This window comes from Ammospiza caudacuta, chromosome 3, assembly GCF_027887145.1.
Source record: "Ammospiza caudacuta isolate bAmmCau1 chromosome 3, bAmmCau1.pri, whole genome shotgun sequence".
Classification (NCBI taxonomy): Eukaryota; Metazoa; Chordata; class Aves; order Passeriformes; family Passerellidae; genus Ammospiza; species Ammospiza caudacuta.
Window position 1 is genome coordinate 48637067 of NC_080595.1, and position 19517 is coordinate 48656583.

Below are 19517 nucleotides of genomic sequence, written 5' to 3' on the forward strand. Positions count from 1 at the left end.
GTTTGGATTAAATGCATTTAAAATGAAAGCTTGACTGGAAAGATTGGAGCTCTGATGTGCCCCAGAAGAGGAGTCAGCAAGTGCAGATCAATCTGAGATTTCTGGACTAGCATAGCAGTAAATTATTAGCCAAATAATTGACTGTATGTTCTTCTTACTAGAGAAACCTGAAATTTTAAGGGAAGTATTAAGACTGTAATATAGTACTCTCTTCTAGTTCAAGGAGGGAGATTATTTCATCATTCTAAATGCCATCTTTGATCTTTTGCTTGATTCTTAGAACAAAACTTGTAATCCTTGGGTTTATTTTTATAGCACTACTCGTATATTTTAGATGCCCAGATATATGGGTGCTGTACCATTTTATTATCCACTGCTCTCCAGTTTCAAGTGTCATAATTTTTACTCATTAACTTAGGTTGATGGCTACTTGCTAGCAGTAATTCTTTTGAGCTCAAATTAGTAGCTTTCTGTAAAATGATTATTGTAGTATAAGTAGCTCACAGTCACTAAATAAATTCCAGACATGATATATCCTTCAGTCTTTTCCCTACTCTCATGTTCTCATGGCAAGATGATAATTCCTGTACTCAGAATTGTCACATAGAAATGTACTCACTAAATTATGATATCCAGTGTTAGATAGTGTCATGTTCTTTTTTTTTTTTCCTTAGAAAATCTTTGAGTACCAGGTGCATAAGGAAAAAAAAATTTCTAAGTATCACACTGCCTTTGACGTGTATATATTTTAATATGGATCTTGCATCCTCTGCTGGAAGAAGTGTTGTAAATCCAGATCCTCTTTCTTTGGGTGAAGAAAAAGAGAAAAAAATCAGTATATACATACCTAAACATTTTATTTTTCCAAAAAATATGACTTAATGGTCAGGAAAGAAAATGAGCTGGATGAAAAAAAGTTATTGATTTCCAGGGATCTGGGGTTTTTTTCTGACTAGGCAAAAATTCCTGTGCTTTATGAAATAAATGATTGTACTTTTCTTTTGGACTGTGTCTAATGCAATGTATGATTGAAATGAAGCTGTTACTGTGACAGGTAACTCCAGAAGTGACTGCCAGTCCCTTTGTACTATGTCCCCAGCCTATCCTGAATTTTAAACCTTCCTAGACTAGTTGAAAGATCTACACTTCCTAACAGGTGAACAAGTCAGCAAAACCTGAATTATTTATGTAGAACAGGTAATTTCAAGTCCAAGAAAATTAAGCACTCCAAAAAAGAGAGGTAATAAAATGTGGTCTGGTAAAAGAGAATGTTAGAATTTGTTTGCTTGTTTGTTCACTCTCTGGTGTGTATGTGAATTTGCTGTTTGTTTTGTATGTTGGTTTTTTTTTTTTCAGTTCTCCCCTTGGATTAATGACCAATGCATATATAGCAACAGAAGCTTTGATTCTTAGTGTTTCCTGAATTTGGATGGGTGCTGGGAAATCCATGGGAAAAGGGTTCCTGTGGCTTCTAGTCTTGAAGACAGAGAAAAGATGGAGGTGTCAGTGTGAAACAGAATCTGTATTTAGATGTGCTGTGAAGCATTTGCTTGCTTGTTTTCTGAATCATAGCTTAGATCTTAGATACATGTGCTAGACTGAGGTATCAGCCATTTCATTTCTGTTTATGTGAGCTTTGCATTTATTTTGTCTACATTAGGGCAATTGCTCTTGGATATGAGTAATCTTATTTATCTTTAGCTTTACCTAATCCGTGTTCCTAGAAATTTCCAGATGAGTAAATATTATATGCCTTTTTCCTCCTCCCAGGGGGATACTAAATGACAAGGTCTCAAGTCTTCCACAATAGGTTCCAAAAGCAGACAAAATTTTATTTCTGTAAGTTACACAAAAAAGTCTTAGAATTTGTGACAAAGTGGTCTGTAAGAAGGAAATGTCTTTTTGTGGCTTGAGTCACTCAAAGGACTCTCCCACAGATGAAACAGGAGCACAGCAAGACCTGGGAGGGCTCTGACAAAGCTCACAGCAGAAGGCCTATAAAATACATCTGTAATTACATATGGAGGATCTTGTTGTGCTGTTCACTGTACCACACTTTCAATATCAGATCTCTGGATAAATTCATAGCCATTCCCTTGTGGGTGTCAAACTGTACGGTTTGACAAGTGTACATGCACGATTCAAGTGGCTGTCCTGAGATACATTCTAGTTAAACATGAATGTACCAATGCAGAATTAGTGTGTGCAGTGTGTAAATACTTGGAAAATATTGCACATGACTCATGAAGCTATCTGGTGTCCATAAGAATAAAGTAAGTAGACAGTTCAGCAATTATAAGGCAATTAATTGTAAAACTGATAATGGCTGTTGAGCTTTGAGTGGGTTCTCTGATAAGAGTTGAGGCTGCCTTGTTCACTTATGCTTTGGGACATCAATTTCTTCTCAAAGCAGGGCAATAAAGAATGCATCGCCTCTTTCTAGCATTGTCACACAGGCAAATTGCTTGCAGTGCTGTTTTCAGAGCATATAAAATTTTAGCAAAACAAAGGATGTATCAAAGGCAGGGTAATAAAAGAAATACTTGTACATTAATCTAACTTGGCTATTCTATACTCCTTTTTTTTAAGACAGTGTAGTTGCTTTTAAGAAAGTATAGTTGCATTTAGATTTAAATCATTGCTTACTTTTATAACTTGCTGACATCTTGTCAAATAATTTCTTACCTTGTATCTGTTTTAAAATGTTTAACTGTTTTTGAGGAGGCATTTCTGCAGCTGTGTTTGATAACAAAAGTCACAGTAAAGATTGCTAAGAAAATAAATAGGGGCAAATCAGAATTTTGTGTAGCACTGAACAAAAAACATAAAGCTGCTCTTTAATTGAAATGTATATTAAACGTGAGAAAGTTCACTTTCAATTGAGCTATTTTAACAGATGACAACTAAATACATTGCCTTTTATTACAGTAATTTTACAAGCAAGTTGACATCCAGATATTACTGGTTTTGAAAATTGCTCCTGCTTTTCTCTAAGCTATCTTAAATTATTTAACTTTTATGTGGCATCTGCTAACAAAAGGTCAATATGTGAATACTGTAACACCACTGAAAGCATGATATCCTGCAGCATTTTCTGTGCCAAGTCCAGAGAGCAATCTGCTACAGATATACTGCTCTTGGTGCCAACAAAGTATTCAATAGGTAGTGGCGTACTAACTGTTCTAGTAGCTGAATTGTGTTCTAGTAGATATTACCAATCCTATCTGAGACTGTAAGATAGTCCAAAGACTTTTTAGAGAGAGTAATTTAAAATTTGTTTCCTTAATGAGTCCTGAAACAGTTTTGGTAATGTAAAACCTTAAGCTTTTGGAGTTATTCTCACTTTCCCTGTAGAAGAAATGGATGACATTTTTATGTGCTGTTCTCTGTTCTTATGCAAGATATTCTCATATGCTGCAGGTTGTAGGGTCAGTGTTTTACAGGTACCCCTAATTTTAACTTTATTATTATGACATTCTTTAAAATGACAAACCATGAATAGCAGCAATGAAACCTTTCCAAGTGAATGATGTTCACTAATGGCAGAGCTTTACTCAAGAGGAAATGGAGAGACGATTTGTAGGATACTGTATTCTGCATTTTTGTCTGGTTGGTACTGAATACAGTGTGGAAATAATTCAGCATCAGTCTTCCTTTGCTGCCTGTTATCTGATTTTAGAGGGACATTTTTGACTTCTAGAATTAGAAGGGCTTTCCACAAAATAAAGACAGAAAGTGAGGTATTGGCATTTTAAAGAGAAGATGCCAGGAGAATATCTTCATTACTAGGAGCTATAGAATAGAACACATTTTCTTTCCTACTAGATACATTTCTGAAAATATGAAATGTTAACTTCAAAATAGACTTTGATATGCTGTATTTAAGGAAAGAGATTTACTGATTTCTTGCTTTTTCTTTCTACAGCTAGTTGATGTGGAAAAATGGGTATGTGATTCTGTCTTTTATTCACTTGATCCCAAATGTTCCATGTTGCCACTGAGTCTAACCTGTCTGCTTTGATACCCTGTGTGTTCATGACCCTTCAACTTGCACGGCTCAAAAAAACCAAAAAAAGAGGCGAATGCATGGTCCTGTAAAATCTGGTCACTCCTGAATTGTCCTACCAAATTTCATGCTACCACAGTGACTTTTTTCTCTTTAAATTTGATCACAGAGTCATGTAATAGAAATGTATGATTACTGACTTTCAGTTTTGAGCCCTGCTGTCTAATGTTTTAACTCCATTCTGTAACCCACCCTGTCTTTTCCAGTATAGACACTGTAATCTTAAACTGCATGACAGTAAGATAGTTAAAACTGATAATGTGTGATGCTATGTGTAGCTGCAAATATACAAAATATATTTAGTGATGCAGAACAGCTGCTAAAGAATAAAAACAATATTTCCTAGATCTTAGCAAATAAAGCACAAGTCTCTGCTTAATGTGTTGTTAAGGCCTTTCCTAATGTGTCTGTGTATACCATACATATTTGTTTGGGCATCTGATATAACTCCCCCCTGTGGGACATGTTTATGTGTGTTTTTCTTCAATGTAATCTCTAACACCAGTGTTATGTAAGAGTTAGTGGTCGTAAAATGTATGTAGAATTGTTTGTTCACCTTGTAAATATTTGAGGCCTCTCTGAAAGCTTGGACTATAATAGGTCTCCTTGGTTTCATATTACTTAGTTTGGGCTGCACATGACCGGAGACACCCTCAGGTGTCCTCTGAAATATGACCAATAACATAACTGTAGCACTGGTCTATTTTATTTTAGCCAGAAATTACAGAATTTTAATCTGTGATAATTACATCTTTTTAGTAAGTAGTTACTCAATTTAGAGCTTGCCTGAGACTCCTGTAGGTAAGTACATTGTTTAAATAGTGCCTTAGGCTTTTCAAAACCGTTTCTACCATACTCAGAAATATCTGTGACATGTCACATACATAGGTAGATGTTTGTAATATTTATTAAACAATAACTGCAGTTAAGTATTAATTTTTGCTAATTGTATCAGTATGACAGCATTATCCATATTCTGTGGGTCTAGTATTTATGACAACCATCAATTGCTATACAATTGATTTTAAGTGTTTTTAAGACATACTGATGGTCAGGTTATCTTTTTATTTTGTCCAATTTATGACTGAGAAAGCTTGGTTATACATTTTTAGATTCTGTTATTTTATTCCTATGAAGAATTTTGCTATAAATAGAAAAAACAGCAATAAAAAGCACGCTCAGTAATATACAGGCACCTCTGCTCATACTCCACAACACATTAAATATTATTGCCAGAAGTTTATTGGTGACACTGACATGGCTTATTTTTGACTGAAGCATTCATAATCTGTTAATGGAAAATGTAGTATTACTTGCATAAATAGAAATCAGATCTGCTGTTTTAGTGGTTTGTTTTTTGTTTGGTTTTTTTCGGCTGCTTGCTTTTAAATTCAGAACTTAGTAACATCAAAATCTTGCTTCAGAAAGACTGCTTCGTCAAAATGTGTTCTTAAACCATTTTTAAAATAACTGGTTCCCATGAGAGCAAAGCTAAATGTGTCATTCCAAGTTAAATTGGGTAAAGACTTTTCCTAATAGACTGATTCTATAATCCAGACAACCTCTCTGGTGGGGGTGGAGTGCATACTGGCTTTACTGTCATACATAAAATTATTCTCTCAGATGAAGCTCCAGTCTGGCCTGTAAAGCAGCTTTTAACTCCCTCTGTAACTCCAGAGTGTTACCAGAGGCCTTATGGTGGCCTGGAGGTGCAGTGAATTGATGCAGTAGAAAGCTGGCTGCTGTAAAGCTGCATGCTCACAGGGGCAGACACCTCACTCTAATACATGTATTTCTTGATAAGCCATTCCCAGCACAGAGCACACAAGGTTAATGCAAGTGTGTTAGTTATATCTATCTGTGGGAACCTTAAAGCCCAAGCCCAGAGAGAAGCTTCATGTCAAATTAATGAGCAAATTAGTAGCTGAACTTGCTGTAAGCAGTTTCATGCTGTTCAAAGGATAAGCTAAAGTCATTCACTTCTGAGCTGTTCTAGCCTATGAAGTGTGCTAACAAAAGTTTTAGAAGAAATTAGTCCAGTTCCTGTGTACTTCTGTCAAATGGCTATAATTTTTCTTCTGATTTTGTTCCAAAATCATTATTCTACTGAAGGGATGTGCTCTCAGTTGAAGCTGGGTACAAATTAAATGGCTTTGAGATCCTTGTTGAACTCTTGGCTTCATCCTTTTGTCTCTGAGCAGGTATCAGTGAAGACTTTTAGATCTGCTTCAGTGCAGAATCAAATAGATTAAAGAATCTTGCCCAATGTAAAACCTAGTGGAAGTAAGGCATCCTTGTTCCCATTTCATATCTGAAAAAGGCTTTTCAGTTTTTTATAAAAATACCAAGGTGGGGAACCCCCAGTACTTGATCAAAGGGATTTATTAAATTTGAACCAAAATTTAGAAGACCCTGAATATATTTTCTTTACAGAGAAAATGACAGTAATGCAGTAAGATGAAACTGAATAACACCTAGTGAAAGGAGTTCCTTTAGTCTCCCTGACATATTCTCTCTTTCAATGTATTTATGAAATAAGGGAAATAATTTTAAAGTGTCTTTTTCTGTGAATTAGCAATGTGCTTGCAAATTTGTGATCTCAACGGAGGTGTTGTATACTTGCATACAACAGGACTAATGCACTCATAAAAGCACCTGTGTTTCTGCCTTGGCTTTCAGGATAACTGCTTAGCTCTACAACAGGTATCAGTGTAAGGATAAGAAATTTCCTTGGATATCTCTGGTGATGTAATAATTTGGCCTTTTTACACATTTAACTATATTGAGTCGGCAAATTATTTTGCAAATTTGGCATTAAGAGCCATCCAGAATTATTGTTTTCAGGAGGGATTACTCTGAAGAGCTTTTTACCTGAAAGGAAATGCAGTGTGTTGTTTCTTAAATTCAAAGTGCAAGGTACAAGAATTCTCATGTTTATCCTGGCTGATGGCAAAGCTATGCTAGTTACAACATTGTACGATTGTCTTCAGTTTTTGAGACAGAGAAACATCGTCTGCTGAGGGTCATGATAAATTTTTTTCTCTTCTCCTCAAGTAGTAAGTATGTTAGCTCAGCTTTATGCCACTAGTGAAGCTGATTTTCAATTTCTTTGGAGAAAAGAAACTTGCAGAGTAAGAACACCCACTTTAGACACTTTTCAAAAGAATTGTTTTCATTACAGAGACTTCTAAGCTGAGAAGTAGTGAATAAATGTTCACTTTGATAGTGTGGACTGGATAAATATAACAAATGAAATTTGACTAGTGGAAACAACCTAGGGTTCTTGTGGAGGCTGGAGTGAGCCACAAAACAAGGCTTCATCAAGGGGAATTATTCAAGTAATACATCTTCAGTTCTATTAAAGTAGTTGAGTGCACATCAGTACTTTATAATCAGTATGATTTTCAAGCATTAAGTGCATTATATAAGGACAATTTTTTCTTATAATTTCTTGATCACACTTCGTTAATTTGCTGAAATATATATTGATTTTTCATATTGCTGTGGGAAAATAGGTTATTTGTGCACAAATATTTAATCCTCAAATATAAAGAATTTGCATTCAAATTTTAGATATAACATAGACTGCAGAGGTGGCTCAGTGTAGGGAGTAATATGAGCACTGTTAACTCAGTTTCATATACTGAGAATTCAGTTCTAATACATGTCTTGAAGGAAAATGTGAGATAATACTGTATGTTGTTGAAGTGAACAGGCATATCAAAATGGAATGACTATGGAAATGCTGCTTAAAATGTCACACCTACAGTGATAGTTTCAACCACATCTGTAATTCCATCCTTAGAGTATTGTATATTTTAGTAGATGCTAATTGCAGCCCAAGTCTAATTCACATCAGCAAAATAAACTGATACAAACATTTTCTAATGTACACTATTTAATTTCAAAAGAAAGCTATGTGTATATGCATTTAAACCTATCTCAATCAAACAGTGACATTTCCAAATGCATGCTAAGGTTTCTTTGGTGTTTCTCCTTCAGTCCATATTACAGAGCTGAGAATTTCAAGCTGTGTTCTATGTAGCAATAGTAATTTCTGTGAATTACAGCAAAATATCTCAGTTTACTTGTTTTCAGTATTTGTTGGGTAGGTTAGTGTAAAGATCTAATATTTTTACAGAGCAAATGGAATGCTATAAGAATTCCACAAAAGGTATAGTCAGGGGATGATCTCTAAATTAAAGGATTTTTGGCAACTTTTCTATTAAAAAATTCCAAATAAAATAGAAATAATATTTTTTCTCTTTGCATCTAGCTGGAAAGCTCAAGAAGTAAGGTGAAATTATGATAAATTAGGATAGTAAGTGATAAACTACCTGAAAGCTGTCCAAGGAGCCAAGGAATATAATTGCCTCAAATAGCTGTAAATATTTATATTAAAAACACATCCTAAATGTACTCAGATAAAACTTCAGTAGGTTTTAAATGTCAATTATCTGCTTTATTTTGAGAAGGAGGAGGTAATTAGGAGGATGAATAGAATGATGAGTGTTATGTTCCTCAAATATAATGATTTGAAATTCTGTAAAGGCTTTTCTATTGCTTTTACTTTTTCAAGTCCTGTTTCAAGCCAGTAAGGTATTCCAGCTGCTGAGTGCTCAGTGCATTTTCTTCATGAGCATATTTGTTTGATGCTAAGCACTCACATTTGTCCCTGAAAGGTCAGATAGCATATGCAACTGAAGACTTAATCAGAGGAATATGATTATCCTCTTGTTGGTTACATTCAATTACCAGTCCTACCTCTCAGGACAACTTCTGAAAAAATTGAACACTGAAGAAATGCACTGAAAATTAGAGGACACTGATTTCTTTAACAAGAGAAGGAGAAAGTGGTAATTTCAATGCATCTAGTCATCAAATTTGCATTGGTCTCACTTGTACAGGATTTACTGTACTCACTGCTTACTCACTCCCTTCACCCAGTCACAGTGGAATGCTCTTGCCACTCATTTCTAGTCAGGCACTCTTTGACCTCCAATACAGTCAGTTGTTGGGACCTCCTTGTCACTCCAGAAATACAAATAGGAATTAAAACTGGCGTATACTAGTGGATACTAGAGTATTTTATCACTGTGGGTCTGATGAGACAAACCATTGGATCACAGTTCCAGTACACAGTTCCAGTAAAATCCAGAAAAGTCCAATTGTCCTTTTCATCCATCTTTCTCTGGGCAAGGTTCTTGTATTCCTAGCACTAGTTTTGACTACTCACTTCTTGTAAATATGAATGAGAAGTCCCTTCAATTAAGAGTAAGATCAGCCCTTCTGCTCTCGGGAATTTCCCACAGGAAACTGGACCAGCAATTTTCCTGGAAGAATCCCATTTGTGATTGTTTTTCCTTGCAACTCACCTATTTGTGCCTCTAGGACTGAGGCAGATTTTCCTCCTTAGCTCTCCTCTTTGTGGTCACTCAGGTCAAACTACAGGGTGGTGTGTACTCACGGTGTCCTCTCTTTTGAGCATGTGAAAGCTTACTCCTAATAGTTGAGTTACTGGTCCATACAGGTGGGGATTGGATCTCTGTGCTGCTGGACCAGTTTTTCCACAGCTGACATGATAAAGGAAAAAAGATTTTCTTCATTTTACTGGAGTTGGCCAACCAATTCATCCACCTCCAGCATGGCTAATTTCCTCAGGTACTGGATACCTTTCTCAGTGGTGGTCCATTTGCCTAGGTGACATATAATATCTTTCTTGAAGGGATACCTTTCTTTCACATCTTACAGAAGTTGCCTTCAGAACCTAAGGACTTGTACCCATTTTCCAACCACTTTGTTTATCAAAGAAAGGAATCCCAGCTGTTTTGCTTCCTGACCCTCTAATTCTGGGCTGCTGCTCCCCTTTTCCCAACATAGGAGCAGGAAGGTGACAATGGGCTTACCTAGGCACTAGACAGCAGCTGAAGTCTTTTCACACATCTCACAGCTCATTCAGGGAAAGAGATCAGTGGTCTGCAGCTCATTTGTGAGTTTTTGCTCTTTTTTCTCCCTTATCAGTGTCTGCCTCTCTCCCTCCTCCTGTTCTTGTGGTGGCCCTGCTTTGGGATAGTCTGCCTTGTTAATTTTTTCCTCCTGCTCCCTCTTAGAAGATGCTCTTTCATCCCTTACTAAATGAACTCACTTTTGCTTCCAATATTTCTTTTTGTGTACTGAGAAGACTGACACTGGCATGTGTTGGTTCTTTGGTTCAGCTGCAGTGCCAGGGCTGTGGTAGCTGCAGAGCCTGTCCTTTTGCCATCAGATCCAGAGACCTTCTCTGCCCCTTGAGGGTACTGAATAATGTTGAACAGGGCTCAGTAGGCCTGAGTCAGGCTAAAGTATGCAATTTGTGTCTTTCTGGAATTGCCAGGATGACAGAATACCTTTTCCAAATATTCTACTAGTTTCTCAGTATACTGCACTTGTTCAGAGATGTAATTGCAAAATGTTGGAGGTGACCGTTGTCCTAGGCACTTGTGTATTCTATCCCACACACCCTGCCACTCCTCACTATCCAGCCTCAGCGCAGATCTCTGGGTGGTATTCTTAAATAGTTGTTTAACCTTAAACAAGACCCGAAACACATTCAGGAGCTCTAGCAATAGGAACATGCGGGTTCAGACATCCTGAGAATATTCAAAATTCTCAAGCACTGTTGTAATTAGCCTGGAGAAGGAGAAGATGGAAGAAAGTATTTCCCCTATAGATTTGCTCTCCTTGAAGTAAAGATAAAAGATGTAATTATGAATAATTTCTAATAGATGGTTCCTGGAATACAGAGGTGGTGGCAATGCTGTGTACAAACCCCTCGTCTTAGTCTCACGACCCTCAGTTTAATCTAGTGCAGTGTTACAAAATACAACAAAATAATGGCATTAATCCAGCCCCCAGAGCTGATAAACAGCATGGCAGGGAACATACACCACAAGTAAGATATGTTACATAATTCAACTTTGAGAACATGTACAGCAGCTGTAGGAAAGATGGCCTTTTTATCAAGGCTGGTTTTAATAGGATGGGTGTGATAGTTTTAATCTGAAAAAGGGTCATTCTATATTATAGATAAAGAAGTTTTTTTATGATGAGAGTGGTGAGACACTGGAACAGGTTGCCCAAAGAGGTGGTGGATGCCCCATCCCTGGAAACATTCAAGGTGAGATTGGATGAAGCTCTGAGCAACCTTTTCTAGTTGAAGATGTCCCTGCTCATTGTGGGAGTTTGGACTAGATGATCTTTTAAGGTCCTCTACAACCCTAAACATTCTATGATTCTACATTTCCATGGACTCTGAGAGCAAATAAGTCAACATTGTGACCAGAGACTAATAAACTAATAAAATGAATGCTTATAAATAATTTTTATAGCATTCTCTGGTCAGATCTATTGTTATCTCAATCCTTTGTGCCCCATTTTGGGCTCCAGAAAGACTGATGGGTTTAAATCTGCAGGCAGTTAAACACCACACTGCTAGCTCACTGCCTCCCCAGCCACCAATAGAATGAGGGCAAGAACGGAGAGAAAAAAGCGCAAAGTTTGTGGGTTGAGATAAGGACAGCTTAATAGGACAGAAAACAAAATAATAATAATCTTAATGAAAAAAGAATTAGACTATTCAAAGCAAGTGATGCACAATGCAATTGCTCAGCACTCACCAACTGATGCCCAGCCAGTTCCTGAGCAGTGGGCCCAGGCCAACTTTCTCCCCATTTTGTATATAAAGCATGACTCTATATGGTGTGGAATATCCCTTTGGCCAGTTTGGGTTGGCTGTTCTGGCTATGTCTCCTCCCAGCTTCTTGTGCTTTCCTGCTCCCTGGCAGGGTGATAAAAGAACCTGAAAAGTCCTTGACTTATTATAAACACTGCTTAGAAACAGCTAGAATATGCGTGTTACTGACACTGTTCTCATCCTAAATTCAAAACACAGCACTGTGCCAGCCACTAGGAAGAAAATTTACACAGTCCCAGACAAAACCAGGACAGGAAGTTAGGATGACTTTGGAAATTTGTAATTATATGTGTGTTCTATCTGTTTAATTTTCATATATGCATTCTGAATTGCTAATGTTAATCCAGAAACTTATGTGCACAATTGTCCTGAGACACAGAGAACAAGTGTTAAGGAGCAGGAAGTTCTGCCCTCTGCAGAGAATGAGTTGAAAACATTTCTTGTGTAACAGCTTGTTGCATACATAATTTCTGCTGTTATTTTTTTTTCTTCTCTCCTTTTTTTTTCTTCCCAAGCTGAGAGGTAATGTTTGTACCTTTACTTTAATTTAATATACCTTCACTTTAATTTGAAGGTAGTTAAAAGATTACAATCAAGCATTTAAATAAATTATCAAAAAGAGAACCAGAAGATTTTACAGGACTGTTGTTTATTGTACTTGTAATATGAGAAAAAAAATGGGGTCATGTAATTCACAGAATAAAATTTTATCTATGAATGGTAGCTGGAAGAAACTGAGGTCTTTTGATAGATCTAATGTCCTTGATAAACTGACAGCATGTTGGCAAGTGAAAGTCTCTATTGACAAATACAGACATTCACAAATAGGAAAGGATTAATTTGAATTAATCATCCACATAAATTGTTTATGTAGTAATGAATTTACACACTTCCCACTGTAGTAAGCCCAGCAAATATTCCTGGTTAGTTTCTGGAACCACCCAGTAAAAGCAGCAAAATTTCTGTGACAACTACAAAGCTATACTGATAACAACCAAATAGCCCTAGAAGAAGAGAAGGAGAGAAGTCTTTGAACATTTTAAGATTATTAGATTATAGGTTTGTTTTTTTTTTTCTTTTAGCTAGAACATCTTGTACATCTTTGAGAACAGATACTTTTCTTTAAAAAAGCACATACGAAATGAAAGCAGCCAGCCTTGCTTGGAAGCTCTCCAGCTGGAATATCTTTTCATTTGGGATAGAGACAAACTTCAGTCCTCAGTTTCAACCTTTGTGATATCAGAACATGAACAGATGAGGTCAAAAGGGGAAAGGTGGCCATAAGTCTCTGACAAAGAAAAGAAAATCACTGCATGTAACACATCAGTCTCCTTTTATTCTTAAGCAACCTTAATGAAAATTTACCTAAACATTTCCATAATCTTCTAGCATCAGCCATGTGGCACTTAATTTTTTTAAACTGGCGCATGAAGTCTTACTAATGTTTAAATTTTCTTAATTTATTTTGCATTTGCATACAATATGTTACTACAATAATGGTGTTGCTCTTCAGCAGTGCACTTTGAGTGCAGGATTTAACAACTCACATTGTACTTTTTAGAAACTCGTCAGAACAAGTTGTTTAAGATGATCAGGCATGGCTCCTGTTTTGCTTGTACTGTGTTTCATCTTTAAGCAATAGGAGTCTCATGTGCTATATTATTTCAAGTTAAGAAAAATCTGAGAAAACGATTGCAACAACAAAAAAAGATAAAGTCTTGTTCAGAGTAGCTGTTTTGCTTTCTAGCATGAGCTATAATTATGTTAATTGCAATGATAAATGTTCCTTTTAAATGTGGTTTCTAGTGAGTGTATCCCACTCACTTTTTCAGGGGAAACAAATCCCATTTTTATGCACCTGAAAGCAAATGTTCATTTCACATTTTCTCTTTTTTTTTCCCCTTCTCATGGATCTACAGAAATTTATGATGAAGGTAAGGAAGTTAAACATTTGGTATTATACTTCCTATGTATTCCTACAATTTAATTAATTCTATTTATTAATTTTTAACAACAACATCAAACTCACCTTCTTGAACCTGAAACATACTGAGTTAAAAAAAAAAAAATTGAATTTAGAAACCATGATGACTCTGGTTTGTTTTGGGGTTATGATTGTGAAGGACCAAAGGCAGACTGTAGAGAAAGGACTTTTGTCTGCTTTCCCTAATTTTCACTTCATACCAATCCTTTCAGTGAAAGTGTAGCATTACATGGTAAATACAAAATCTTGACATGATGAATAAATAAAAGAAGTTACCGTAAAACATTTAGGAAAGCAGGGACAGCACATTGTTTCTTCTGTCACAATAATGCTGTTTGGATGGTTTTGTGTCTCACCTGTGAGGTGGTTGGGCATTTGGGATGCCCATTTGGATGCCCATTTTTGGCATGGGGGTGTCGCTGGCATTTGCTGGAGCTCTGTTTCTTGGGGCTGTTTTTTGCCTTTTTTTTTGTGTCATTAAAAATATGACTAAGCACTCGAACCTCCAAGCATTTTGAATAACTAGCATTAAATAATTACCTGCAGTTTTCTCCAAAATGTGTTGCTTATCCATTTTCTACTTTAATTACCAGTCTATTCCCAATTCAACATATAAACTGATTTCTTTACTGATTTTCATCCCCTAAGAGTTTTCTTTTCTATGGTATGGTCTTGCTTCACTGTCACTCTCCAAAAGTGAGCAATTCTCAGCTAGATAAGCAGTTCTGTTTTAAGGGCTGGATTTAATGATGTCAGAGGAGTTTTCTTAGCATGATTCCTCTGCTGATCCATCTTTTCTTCCCACTCGGCTGTCTTATTCTTTATCTGTGAGTTTCTTTCTCAAGTGACAAGGATGATTCACATTCCTTGTACTGTTCAACAACAGAAAAAGCTTAGTCACGATCCATAACCTGTGAAAAATGCCTCCCTCCTCCGCTTATTTAGCTCTAAAATAACCAGGAAAATTTTTATTATTTCTTCTATGTTCTATGCAGATAAGGAGGAGGAGAATAGGGGAAGAGAAATCCTCACTAGGCTAAAGGAGAAATCGATACATTTTATCTTCTTGGGTGATTTGTTTTCCAAAACACTGGAAGTGCTTGAAAGTAGGCATTTTTAATGGAAGTATTGCCTCACCCATAAATATAAATCTTTGTTTTACATATAAATCTAGAAGCAGACAATCAATATTATTTACTTTTGATTAATTTTTACTGCTGTGTCTGCTATTCATTGTTCTGATGTTTCCCATTGCTAGGAAAGTGATAACATAAATGTAGTGTCAAAAATATTACTAATGAAGTATATTTGAAGTGTTTCTAATTCTGCCTTCCACCAGATCAATATTAGCAAAATTGGGATCATTTAGCATGGTGCTGGCACAAGTATTTGTCATAATTTCTAATTATTCCAGGCTTTTTAATGTAGGTAGCAAAATATTTCTGTGTTCTGTGAATAAGACATGCTTATGGGGTTTTTCTGGCCAGCTGATTTTTCTAATTCAGATTTTTATGTGATATTTATATAGAACAAAATTACATGTTGTGATGCAGCTTTAAATTCAAGCCATTTTTAGGAAATCTATAGTTTAGCTGTAGTCTTTTTTCTAGCTTTTTTTGGTTTTTTGGCCTGCCACAAAATCAGAGGTAACTGCTGATCAAGTTAGTAAAAGAAGCTTGTTTTGTTACTTTTTTTTGCTTTTTTTCTTACTTTTTTTTGCTTTTCACAGTGGCCATCTTTATCTGGGCGTAGGTATCAGCAGTCATCAATCATACTGCTCTCTATGACTGAATTTTTGCAGCATTTTCTATTTGATAGTGAATTTCACAGAAAGTCTATAGTGGTTTAAGAGTAAAGTATAAAGACATGAATATGTATAGCATATATAATGTCTTGAGAGGTTCAACTTCCTGTTTGTTCTCATGTAACGTGGTGTGTAGGCTACAGTGAGACTAAGAAAGGTCTTTTAGACTGTTTGAATTCATCCTCTGATATTGCTCTTATGTGATAGGAGCAGCATGAGAGAATATTAGCTCAATGCCTCATGTCAGTGAACTGATTTACTTTGTATCTTTAAATTTTAAGCAACTAAATTCTAGTTGTTTGGTGCCAACCACTGGAAACAGCAACCCAAGAGCACAATGATTGCAAAAGTGTTAGGATTGTTGTTTTCTTCCATAGAAGAATTCAAGGGTTCTGGGCCTGGATGCTGTAACTTTGGAGAGGAAATTCTTTCTGTTTTGTATCAAGATTTTAAAATAAAAATGCATACTTCTACGAGCAAGAAGAAGATGTAGATCTCCTTGGCTTAGTCTCTATAGCTTTGTAGTCTTTACTGCTTCCAGCATTTTCAAGTTCTCTGATGTTGCTTGAGATTTAATTTCCCAGTGTTAGTATTCCAAGCATCAGTTGTTTAGTTTTGCCTGGCTAATCTTGTCTCGCAAGCCTTCTAGCTCTGTTCCAGGGTTACTTCACAAGTTCTGCAGTGATTCAGCCTGTTTCCACACCCTCTGTTTTCACCACTGCTTGGGTTTTCTGGACTCTGCTTGGCACTCAACTGGCAAAACTGAAATGCCAGACTTGGAGCCATGGATATCCTCAGCTCTCTGTGTAACCACCAGCAGAATGCTCAGATTTTAGGTGGGCTGAATTACTGACCAAAAGAACCTTTTTTCTATCCGCTGGCTATTTAGTTGCCTTCAGTGACATTAGTCTGAGTGCTTTGTCATCAAATGTATTAGGTCTGGCTGAGATGGAGTTTGTTTTCCCCACAGCAGCCCTCACAGTGCTGTGCTTTGCATTGGTGTCGATAACACACCAGTGTTTTGGCTATTGCTGAGCAGCACTGGCACAGCATCAGCGCTGTCTCTCCAACATTCCACTTCTCATCTGTGGGCTGATGTCAGAAAGATCTTGGGATGGGACGTACCTAGGACACTAGACCTAAATTTACCAATGGAATATTCCATACCGTATGATGCCAGCTCATGTATAAAAGCTATGAAAAGGAGAAAGTGTAGGCATTTGTTGTTTCCAGCATTTGGCTTCTGGAGCAACCATGAAGCATGCTGAAGCCCTGCTTCTGGGGAAGTGACCAGACATTTCCTGATGATGTGGAGTAGCAAATAAAATCTTTTTGTTTTTTTCCTTTACTTGCATGCATGACCTCTCACTTCTGCTTTAGTAAACTGCTTTATCTCTCCTGTTTGCCATCTTACTTTTTCTCCCCTGTCCAGCTGAGATGAGGAAGTGATAAAGCAGCTTAGGGAGCACCTGGCATCTAACCAAAGTCAACCCACCATATAAAAAATTTTTTTTAGCTTTTCATTTCCAGCTTTCCATGTAATTTATCATAGTGGTATTAAGAGAACAAGCCTTCCTGTGTTTTCCAGCTGGCTGTTGCTTGGTATCAGAAAGAAGCTCTCATTAGTCATCTGAAACTGTGTTCAGAGTGAAAGAGTTTAGACAATATGTACTTGTGGGGAGCAAGAGGTCTTGTTGAACACTTACTGTTGTGGCCTCCTATTCTAGGCAGCTTGTAGCACTGCATCATTGCTGATTTTAGATAAATACTGGCCTCCATCAACATTGGTCTAAAACAAGTTGACAAATTGCACATTAGTAATGAAGTCAATAGGTGAATAGATATTACATTGCTATGGAAATATTTTGAGAATCATTTCCTCTACAAAAATGATTGTAGTGTCGTGCAAGTATTTATGTATAGAATCACGGTGGGATGGTTTTAAACTGTGGGACATTGTTCCCTCCTATTCCTCCCAGGTCCCTTTATTAATTTCTTGATTCCTTTCACTTCATGACTAATTCTGCCATCTGGGGTTTTCCTTCTTCTTAGTGAGGATTCAAAATTTTCAAGATTTACATGTATCCTTTCAATAATTTTTGTTTTGTCTTGCAGTTTGCTTAAATAGAAAGCTTTAATTTGCTTAAATGAAGGAAGTTGCAAAGAATTTTATATAAACAAAACACATGTTTCTTGTGCAGTCACTGTGCAGTCACTGGTTTTTTTTGGTTTGTGGGTTTTTTTTTTTTTTCCCCGGTAACTAGCTCACAATAAATACTTATATTAACCTGCTGGTTTTAAAAGCTTTCTTCAGCATCTTGATAAAGGCATTGATGTCTCTGATCTTGACACAGGTTGTTTCAGACTGGGAGCACCAGAGCCTAAATACACTTTTGCTCAGAATGTATGGTAGTTGCTTTTTTTCATGCCAGTAAATGTGGTCAGACCCAGGTTTCCTATTTGATTTCTTTCTAATGGATCAAAACCAGAATTTCAGAATGTAATAAATTCTCTTGAATGAAAAACATTCACAGCTGCAATGTGGGTCCTGGGGAAGGGACTTGGAAAAGATTTTGTCACTTGGAAAAACATGTCCTTGTTTAGGTAAATACATTTTTTTAGCATTTCCATCAGCGGTGGGTACAATGTCCTGCTTGGTTTATTTCTGTACTTGCGGTAGGTTTCCATTTAAAAGGGTTCAAAACAGGTAACTGTAGGTTATTCTGTATTTAATTCTATACTTCTGTTTATCCATTTAGTCTTACGTTTCTAGATTTAGAAGTATTTTTATAATACCTTTGTAGTTTTCTAACAGTATGAGCTCCTGAACTTTATGACACTTGGAACACCCTTGTGATGGAGAGCATGATGCCTTTTGTATTCACAAGTGCAAGTGTTTTTATGGAAGTATTGGTGACACGTGTTTAACATGCTGTTGTCTCCAGCATCTAACTTCAAGATGGCCAGTGCCAATGTGTTCCATTTTAATGAAGTATGAGTAGTCAGACCTTTAAAGGACATTGTTTTATTCCAATGTACCTATGAAACAACCGCTTATAGTCATATTTGAAACTTCTAATGATGTCTTACAGTAGTTGCCTTGAAAAACACTTGCGAAGAAAAATGGGGCACATCTTGCTTCTTTTTATTATACCACCACTTTACCATATTCAGTGCCATGAAAGCAGTTGTGTAGTATTTTTTAGAAACCCATTAAAAGCAATATTGATTGGTCATAAGTTCCATCTAGCCTGTTAGGGCTGGATCTGGGGCACAGAGGAAATAGAAGGCTGTACCGCTGATTGTGGTTAAGTCATACTATACCACAATTATAAGTTGTATGGACTGCAGTTTTGAAGGATTTACTGATGTAGTTAATTGTTTCATTTGGTTTTTAAAAAATTATTTTTGAAGTCTATCAAAGCTATTTTCCTTACACTTTAGTCTTTGTACTGTCATTTTCCATATAGCACATCAGTAATTCCATTCTAGTAATATGGACCTCTCATGGAAAGAACCAGGAAAAGCCTTTACATTCTTCTTAAAAAACTTGCTATGTTATTTTGTATGAATGTTTCTAGAGTGTGAATCAGTTCCTGTGTGACACATTCAGTATTTTTAAATTGCTTTTGTGGGTGACTAGACTTGTTTGAATAGTCATGTGTTAAATGCAACTGCTGTCAGGCTTTCTTAAGCATTTTATTTCTGAATAATAACATTTTTAGAAGCTTTTTCTTTACATATACAAAACATTGAAATAACTTTCTTATTTAAATACTTCTAAATGCTTTCACATGATTCTCTCTCTGGTACCTCCCTGAAGATCAGAGCTTTTCCCTCTTTTCTCACACATTTGAAGATTGTGCAGACCTGTGAAGAAAATTCAGCTAAAAAAGTCAGCATTTGCTTGCAGTAGAGTTGTCACTGGTCT

General features: G+C 36.5%; 1 protein-coding gene across 1 annotated transcript in view; it reads left to right on the forward strand.

The window, feature by feature from the left end:
* Positions 1-19517, forward strand: part of RYR2 (ryanodine receptor 2) — a 380761-nt gene that overhangs the window by 129595 nt on the left and 231649 nt on the right. Inside the window, exon 4 of the mRNA XM_058801183.1 lies at positions 3926-3946. Within this exon, the coding sequence (XP_058657166.1) occupies positions 3926-3946 (21 nt within the window). The remainder of the gene's footprint in view (positions 1-3925; positions 3947-19517) is intronic.